Source organism: Corylus avellana, chromosome ca1 (assembly GCF_901000735.1).
Source record: "Corylus avellana chromosome ca1, CavTom2PMs-1.0".
Classification (NCBI taxonomy): domain Eukaryota; kingdom Viridiplantae; phylum Streptophyta; class Magnoliopsida; order Fagales; family Betulaceae; genus Corylus; species Corylus avellana.
In genome coordinates, this window is record NC_081541.1 from 15,217,360 (window position 1) to 15,226,748 (window position 9,389).

The following is a 9,389-nucleotide window of genomic DNA, read 5'->3' on the forward strand; positions in this document are numbered from 1 at the left end:
TACTAAAGATACAAAAGGTCCTAACCGAGTACGTCTAGCTAAAAGGTCACAAAACCCTACTTTCATGCATTCTAGGCTCTGATCAAACATTCTGTCCAAGGAGCGAATGTTCGGGCAGAGTCAAAAATGCAAAGTTTGGGCTTCTATCCTCAAGTCACCCTCTTACAACTACATCGTAAGCTCTAAACAAGTTCATAGCAACATCGTGAAGCATGATATACAAGGAAACCAAGAAAACAATAAGAGCTTCTAAAACATTTAAAATCCACTCTTTTCTTCTAAGGAGAAATGGTACACAAGTCATGGCATCTTTAAAAACTCAAAGAAAACAAGGATAATAACAAGATAACATAAAAGCTTGATGAAAGGTCAAGAGTTACCTTGAAAATAACAATAATCCCCCAAAACCTTCTCCCTTCCTCTTAAAAAAATCTCCTCCCACTCTAAGGTTAGCGTTTTTGGTGTAAGGGAAGGCTGAGGGACGATAGGGTGGTATTTATAGGGGTGAGGAGGCCTGCTCTCTTCTACAAATGTGGACAATAGGTTAAAAATAATTTTCAGACTGTCATCGAACATTCGGTACTATAGGCGAACGTTCGGTGTACTATTACACAGTGGTTCTAGGGTTGCAGGTGGAACGTTTGGTCAATACCCAGTGTGTTCAAGTTTGATCAACGAACGTTTGCTGTGGTCCCCTACCGAACATTCGCACTAAGGACATGGTCGAACGTTCAGTGTGGTCCCCTATCGAACATTCGGCCAAATAGTTAAGGTTGGGTTTTTAAGGCTATTTTCAATTAAGGGCTTAATTAAGGGTTACAACATTCATTTGAAGGTTTTAAAACGAGTTTAATAAGCTCAAAGGTTTTTAAAAGAGTTTAACAAATGGCAATTTGTATTGGCGTGATGGGTTCGAATTGTGTCAAGGCATAACTATAAAATTATGAGAAATGCTACCGTTTTTCTTGTGGTTTCTTCTAGTGCATGTTCTTCTTATCCTATGTGGATATTGTTCTCTAGAAAGTATATTTAGAAAGTAAGACTAAGGTTTATTTATTTTTTATTTTTTATTTATTTATTTTTTTTTAATTTTTTAAGAAAACAATATGTATGTATGATAAGGAGAACCACATTAAGAACCGTAGCATTTTTCTAAAATTATATACGAAAATTTTAATTTAATCTATTTAATTAAATGTGTCAAACTTCTCAACTTCAATTCGTTAATTTCATGTTAGGTTTGCTGGTTGTGTCAACATTTGTCAACTCTTATATCACATGTTGAGTTGCGTCATATCGAGGCATTGCTATAAGTTTATATATGTCAACTTTAACTTGATCTCTTTAATTAAATACGTCAAACGTCTCAATCATAATTCGCTTATTTTGTATTTAGTTATGTTGTATTCAGAAATTGCATTAAAAATTTAACCCGGGTTAATAACTTTTTTGGTACCTCAGTTTTCACTTTTTTATTTTTTCCCCCCTAAGTTTTAAAACATGACAAATTTAGTACCCAACCTATGGAAAAAGACAAAATCAATATCTCCGTTAGTTCCGTCAGTCCCATTTAACAGAATTTCCACGTGTCGCTTTCAAAATACGCCACATGTCTTAAAAAGTAAAAATAATTAAAAATAAATAAATAAATAATAATTAAATAATTAAATAACAATAAAATAAACTAGCTGGACAGTGGGCGTGCTCCGGCGTGAACTAGCCGGACAGCGCCGCCGTGGCCATACGTGGGTCATTTTCTGCTTCTCCGCCTCTCTCTCTCTCTCACCTCACTATCTCCGTCGCTCTCCCAACTCTCTCTCTCTTCCTTCAGGTAAGTTTGAGAGGAACCAAATGCTGAGGACATGTTTGGTATTAATCTTGATTTCCCTTTACTGTAAGTGCAGACAATACCCAAACCGTAAGTTTGGATGAATCTTCTTCTTCCTCATTCCTTGCTAGTGCAGACAATACCCAAACCAGCATTCCAACTCGGCCATCTGGGTTTGCAGAATCATTTTCGTTGAAGCTTTTGTAGAATCAAAAGTTTGCAGAATCATTTTCATTCTCATCCAAACAAGTACACAACCAACCAAACGACCCACAAATCTTTAACCACCATAAGCCAATTTTCCAAGAAAACCCAACATATTCTCAAATCTCAATTCAGCCACCTACCGAGAACTACCCAGAATTCAGCCATGGCAGAGAACATAAAATCAAACCCAAAGTTTAATCAACAACAAACTCAATCTTCGATACCCATTCGGCCAAGAATACCCAGAAAATCAACAAAGCACCCAAAACACTAAGAAACAGAGCAAATCAACCCCTTAGAAACCCAAAACAAGGCAAATCCACCACAACCAAAACAGAACAATCAACCAACCGGCCAAAACACCACAAAAAAAAAATTGGACAAAACCCAACCTAGAAAATCAAACAAAAATAACCCAAAATCAAGCCTCAACTTCAACCGGATAAGACCCGCCTAGGTTACCGGCGTGGATGAGAGAGAAAGAGGTGACCCACCGGTGTTTTCCATCCTATGTCAATCCAGTGGGGGTGGGTTTGGCCGGTTGGGTGATGGGTTTTCTGGTTGCGTTCGCGGTATCCGGTGGCCGACCGCCTCCCGTCTGTGAGGGGGAGAGGGAAGAGGAAAGAGAGAGGAACAAAGATGAAGAAGGCAGCTCGTGTATTTTTTTATTTTTTTTTAAAAAAAAAATTAGGTTTAGATTTTTTTTTTAATTTTTTATTATTATTATTTTTAATTATTTTTACTTTTTAGGACACGTAGCATATTTTGAAAGCAACACGTGGAAATTCTGTTAAATGGGACTAACGAAACTAACGGAGGTATTGATTTTGTCTTTTTCCATAGTTTGGGTACTAAATTTATCATATTTAAAAACTTATGAGGAAAAAAATAAAAAAGTGAAAACTAAGATACTAAAAAAATTATTAACCCAAAAATTTAGCCCGAACTAAGTTGCGGGCCCATTAATTAGGAAGCCCACAATAACAGTTGAATTCCCTCCGTTAAACGGATAAAAATATCTCTCGCTCTCCCACTCGCTCTGTGTCTCTGCTGGGTTTTAGCCTTTGGGATGGCTTTGAGCTTTTCCTGCAACTCTAGAATCTTCCCTCAGCATCAAGGTCGCTTTTTTCTTCTTCTTCTTAATCATTTTTCATTCATTCAATCATTCTCTTTCTGTCTAAAATCTCTATGGTTTTGAAATTCAGTGAGAGTGAGTCCTAAGAGCAACAAATTCCTTGACAATGTTAGAAACCTCGTCAAAACAGTTGGGATTCCTTCAGTTTCGTCTTCTCCGCTTGAATCTCTCCGAAAGGGCAACTGGGTCAAGCTCATATGCGGTGCAAGCTTCGAGGTATCTACAAAACCCTCAAACCCCACAACCATTTTCCATTTATATCGCCCTCTCACACTTCCTTTCCTCTCTCTGCATAGGATGTTGTTGATATCAGGAATCTTTCCCTTGTCTACACTCTAGCCGGAGGTGAAAACTATTCAAAAGTGTAATCTTGCTTTGGGGTCGCCAATTGTTAGATTAATAATGGTTTTTTGATTGAAATCATTGTTACTATCAACACGAGAGATATTGTGTTAGAATAATGGCTCAGTGATTAAATTTATTGTTTTTCATCGGCTTAGGCATATGGGACAAGTGATAATTATCACCTACCAATTGTTTTTGTGTGTGCGTGTGTGATATGAAAGCAAATTTGAATTACGTATTTAGACAAATTGTTGTGCAGTGGATTGCATTGACTGTGCTGCTGATGCGGCAGTGGTGAGTGCGGTGAATGATGGAATTGAAGCTGCTAGAAGGATCGTGGGCCTAAGAAGACCTTGGGTAATGATCAGTGTCAATGATGACGATGACCTTCACTTCCGAAAGGCTGGTATATATGCCTCCTTTCTTTAGTTTAATTGGTATTTATTTTCATCAGCATCACCCAATTAGGAAGGGAACCAATGTGGTATAATTTTATACTATGAAGTGTGCTGTCAGTCTTTAATTTATTATTGGATATGATTTGCATGTCTTTTTCTACATTATATATACCCATTATCGTATCATTTCACAATCAGACTGGCTTGATACAGAAGATTTTTGGCTGATGTATTAATTGATTCGGGAATAAAGTAAAATTTCAATTCAGCTCTGTCATGAAGAGCCTCATCTATCAAAATGAAGACAATACTTCTCTTTATTCAGTTTTTGACTATACGAGCAAAGCATTAGGGTCAATGAATTTAGTGATGTCACGGGTCCAAATATATACAGATAAGATAAGAGGGACATAGTATAATTTTGGTTTATGCATACAGTTTGAATAAAGGAAAGCCTGATCTATGAGGTTGAGCTCAGGTGTTCAGCAGTTGGGATGAACTTTAATTTGGTCTTGGTGGGTGATAATCTTATCAGTTAATAGAAGAGAAAAAAGGCCTAATCTGTGAGTTCTCTTTGCAACATTGTTTGAGCTAACCTCAGGCAACCCTTACAGAATTTGATCCAGAGGATTGTCCGCTTGACTGTTCAAGGCCTTGTGAGGTTGTTTGTCCTGCTAGTGCAATATCACTAACAGAAAGAAACTCAACAGTTGAAGTTTCCTGTGGTACCAATACACCTGGATTTAAGGTAGTTTACTTGATTTATTTCATTAGGCTGAAAACCACACACGCTGTTGTTAGTCATGGATCACATTTGGCATTTCTAATCAACAAAAATGTGCAGGGTGGAGTTATAACTGAACGCTGTTATGGCTGTGGTCGTTGCTTTCCAGTTTGCCCCTACGATAAAATAAGTGGGTGTTCTATTTCTTTGTCTCGGTGCTTCTTTTCCTCTACGTTGGCCTCTCTTTATCTTTTCTATGTTATTCTTTCTGAAGCCGCAGTGAAGACTCCAATCCAAATTCCATTTCAATTCATAAATGTGTATTTGTCCCTCTTCTAGAGTGTTTTTAATTCAGATCTCTTTCGTTCTTCTCACGCCCAATCTGATAAATTTGTTTAGGGTCGGTTTCATATATAAGAGATACTACTGCTACTGCTGAGCTTATTAAAAGAAATGGTATTGATGCTTTGGAGGTACATACAAATGGAAGGTACTCTTTCATTATTATATTAAACAAATGATAGTACAAAAAAGAAGTATAGAATTTTGGTTGACGAGTGGAGAATACGTATGGAATCTAGCCGTTTTATTCTTTCAAGCATTTGTAGCCAAACTGTATCCTCTTTAGTGGCTCAGCTAAAAGAATGGAAAAATATCCCCTCAAATATACTTCATAGCAATTCCTTGTGTAGCAGAAAGTCTTTCCCCCACCCCAAACCCTTACCACCCCTTTACCAACAACTTATTGTGCATATCCCAATGTGACTTTATTTAATTGAGTTTTATTCAAATCTAGGCATTCACATCATTCACACCCTCCCTGAACTAACCCATGTTTTTCTGTAGGCAGACTGCTCTTTTTAAAGAACTTTGGGATGGATTGGGAGATTCAATTGCATGCCTTAGACTAGTAGCAGTAAGCAAGGGACCTGTCCCCTGTTGTCTTAAGCTACATTAATGTTAGATGCTGAGCTGTAGAGCATTTTGATGTTGAGTATCTTGAGGATTGTGAATCAATACTTTCTGGCTCCAGGTTAGCTTACCTGATGTTGGGGATTCAACCATATCTTCGATGAACACCATGTACTCTATTATGCAATCTCATCTCAATTGCTTCAATTTATGGCAGGTCTGCCTCTCTTACCCAAAACCCATTTGAACGACTTGAATAATTTTCAAATGATATCATCATGAATCCAAACTATAGTTTCTCTTACAAACAATCCATCTATCTAATATGGTTCATGAACTGAAGTTGGATGGCCGCCCCATGAGTGGAGATATTGGACGAGGTGCCACAAGGGAATCAATTACTTTCGCCGTTCAATTGGCTGCTGTAAAAGAAAGGCCTCCTGGTTTGAATGCAAATTCTCTTAAAAGTTTTTATTTACCCTTGGTATGGCTGCAGTTCTTAATTTACTTACTCCTTTCAAATGGTAGGTTTTCTTCAATTGGCAGGCGGCACCAATGCTCACACAGTCGACGGGTTGAAGAAATTGGGACTTTTTCAAACAACATCCTTTGCTAGTAATTTTATCACCTTGTTTCCTACATACTTTTGTCTTGATGAGCTCTATAAGTTGTTTTCTCTTTCCTTCTTTTGACCTTTCCCTTCTATTCCTAGAGAACTCAAAGGATGAAAAACTTACAGCTGGTTCGCCTAGTTCTTTGCATGCTTTAATCGGCGGCATAGCTTATGGTGGCTATGCAAGGAAGGTTGGCCATATTTATATGCAGTGTCGTTTTTTTTGTCTTTTTCTTTCTAGTTCAATACATTTTCTAAGCTCTCTTTAAAAGCTTTGTCTCACTGCATAAATGAGATAACTTTTTCTATTCAAAATTTGGTAAAATTGTTTAGTATCTCTGTTCAGATTGTTGGAAGGGTCTTGAGTTCCATGCAATCACAGCACGGTGCTACTCATATTGAGGATTACCCAGAGCATCTCTTGGAGGCACTTAGTGAAGCCCTTGCTTTAGTTGGAACTGTCAAATGTTATGATCCATTCTAACACTCATCAGTGGTATTAATCCTTCTTCCTATTATTATTAGTATCTGGAGGCTTCAGTGTTACTTCAAAAATTCTTGTCAATCTATGAACCAAAATTGAAGAACAATGTTTGTTATCTATTTCTTTTTTGGTCCAAATGTATGTTGTTAGAGTTGTTATTCTTATAGCTTAAGAGTATTCTAGTAATCATGTTATATTGAAGAAAAGAACAATCGCTGTGAGTCCATGACAAGAATAATCATTGTGCTATTAAAATTATTCCAACCACTTTTGTCACTTTCTACCAAAAATGATTCCAACATGACGGCAAAGTATCTTGACCTAAATCACACCACCTTTATAACTTCAACACCAAACTTTCCCTCACCCCAAAAGCCATGTCCAATCCTCTAAGCCCAACCTCCAACTTCTTCTTCCTCATCTTCACCTTAACCATCCTCTACGTGGCCTACACCTTCCCAAGGCTCCAACCCAAGCAAACCAACCTCGTCTTCTATGTGCACGACTACTTGACCGGCAATGACATGTCAGCAGTCACTGTGGCAGGCCAAAGAGGACCCACCTCCAGCATCCTACACTTTGGCACGATGATAGCTGTCGATGATCCAGTAACCGTGGGTCCCAGCATTGAATCGAAGGAGATAGGCAGGGCTCAAGGCATGTACGTTAACTCTCAGTTGGATGGCAAAGGGTTGCACATGGTTTTCTGTCTGACTTTCACTGATGGAGAATTCAAAGGAAGTAGTTTGGAAATTCAAGGGGCTGATATTTTTTCAATGAAGGAGCGAGAATTTGGAATTGTATCGGGGACGGGTTATTTTCGGTTTGTGAAGGGGTATGGGATCATGGAGACCGAGTTCATGGACATTGCTAATCTTAGAGCTGTTCTTAAGCTCAATGTAACAGTCAAGCATTTCTAGAATATAAATGATATTGTTAGTAACGATTGAAAGCTATCTTAATATAATTTTCATCTTTTACCCTCCAACATGTATGCTATAATACAAAGAATGATGGAAGGACTTAATCAATTATTTTTTCTCCCTAATTGTAGGGTTGACAATTTAAGTCGCGACCCGCGAAGCCGACATAAATACGATGCGTAATTTTAAGGTTAGGGTTTAGGTTAAACAGGGTCGAATCATAAATGAGTTAACCGTTTAATAAATGTGTCGTGTTCGAGTTGACATAAACGAGTTAGCCAGGTTGACACGAATTCGACACATGAACCCATCTTGCTAGCCCTACCTAATTGTGCCATAAAATAGTTGATCGGTTGTAATAATGGATGCTTACAAAAAAATTAAATAAATAAAATAAATCTTGATCTGATGGATGCAAAAGGGTTACTCTACTAAATTGCCACGGAAGAGTAGAATTGTTTTGTAGCTCACGTCATGCAAAATACAATTAACTAAGTAATTTCAGTCGCATCAAGAGCTTAATTGGGTGCTAATCTTGTTTTTCAATGATAAATTTGAAAAGAAATAGATGGAGATTGAGAAGTAAGATTTCTCTTTCCACAAGCACCAACAAGTAAGTCCATGAAAATGGATGAGGATATTGAAATGACTCTCTTGCTGTTTTGACCAAACAGTAATTATTGTTTGGTTTGGTAAAGCCGAAGCACAACCTATTCCTAATTGGACCCTAGCACTATTAAATTCATATTTTTTTTTAAAAAAAAAAAATAGTGGTTAATTTGGTAGGAGAAGTGCTAAAGAGCCAAACAAATAAACCCAAAAAAATTTCTAAACTGACATGGTAAGGGTTTTTTAATTAAAAAAATATATTTCTCTCTCCCTTGTCTGCCATTCACGATTTGCCACATTTGTTTGGAAATTTTTTTAGGTTCATTTGTTTGACTCATTAGCACTTATCATTTGGTAGTATGAGGTAGGCAGGGTCCATTGGCTTGAAGCCTTGAATAGTTAAGCACATCCTAGGACGGCTTGACTAGAATCTTGGTTTATAGCCATAAATTACATCGCCTTTTTTTTTTTTTTAGGTCAAGTTAAATCTATTAATATCTCATTATATAAATTATACTAATAATAATTAGGTCAAGTCATTTTATGATCATTAGAGCTATTTTAGTGATTCAATTTGGGTCTACGTATTGTTATATAACACATAATTGGTGCAAGAGGTTAAAGAAAGCTAATAGTATGCAGCTTTAAAATTACCATTACATTTATGATAATATTAGAAGTCACACGTTAAAAGAATACGAGAAAGACATTTAACAGTACTCATATTATGAATAGTAAAACAACAAAACCTACAAAAGTACCTCATCCAAGCGATTACCAACTAATGAAGGACCCATAATGCTTATAAACACATCCATCTCTCGCTCTTTAGTTGATGTGGGACGAAGCCCCTTTTTATTCTCTTTTTTTTTTTTTTCCTAGACAATACTTGAGGGAATGAGTGAAAGGAGAGAAAGTGACATTAGAGCTGAATATGAAAGGATATGATTATAAGCAGGACTCACAAAAATACTCAATTCAAATAGTTACTGACGGGAGAAATAATAATAATAATAATGGATGACGAGCCATAAATTGAGTATTCACATATGTTCCATTGACATAATATAAGTTTAGTCTTCATCAAAGAAAACATATATAATGGAATGAAAATGCTTTACACGCACTTGTATAATTGACTCATATTTGTTTGTGAGCGTGTAAAAGCTAAAGGAAGACGCAGCCAATTATGAATATGAGAATGAATAGAT

The 9,389-nt window shown here is 36.9% G+C and overlaps 2 protein-coding genes across 2 annotated transcripts; both read left to right on the forward strand.

Moving 5' to 3' along the window:
• The first annotated feature begins 3,051 nt into the window (after positions 1-3,051).
• Positions 3,052-6,752, forward strand: LOC132167048 (uncharacterized). Its single transcript, XM_059577941.1, has 13 exons — positions 3,052-3,153; positions 3,241-3,386; positions 3,467-3,515; positions 3,775-3,921; positions 4,528-4,661; positions 4,758-4,827; positions 5,037-5,127; positions 5,484-5,553; positions 5,671-5,766; positions 5,893-5,992; positions 6,078-6,164; positions 6,262-6,353; positions 6,509-6,752. Exons 1-13 carry the CDS (start codon positions 3,105-3,107, stop codon positions 6,644-6,646), a joined length of 1,269 nt encoding a protein of 422 aa, XP_059433924.1. The 5' UTR covers positions 3,052-3,104; the 3' UTR covers positions 6,647-6,752.
• A 132-nt stretch (positions 6,753-6,884) lies between these two features.
• LOC132167049 (dirigent protein 11-like) lies at positions 6,885-7,628 on the forward strand. Its single transcript, XM_059577942.1, has one exon. The coding sequence runs from the start codon at positions 7,024-7,026 to the stop codon at positions 7,564-7,566; it is 543 nt and encodes a 180-aa protein (XP_059433925.1). The 5' UTR covers positions 6,885-7,023; the 3' UTR covers positions 7,567-7,628.
• Positions 7,629-9,389: the final 1,761 nt, after the last annotated feature.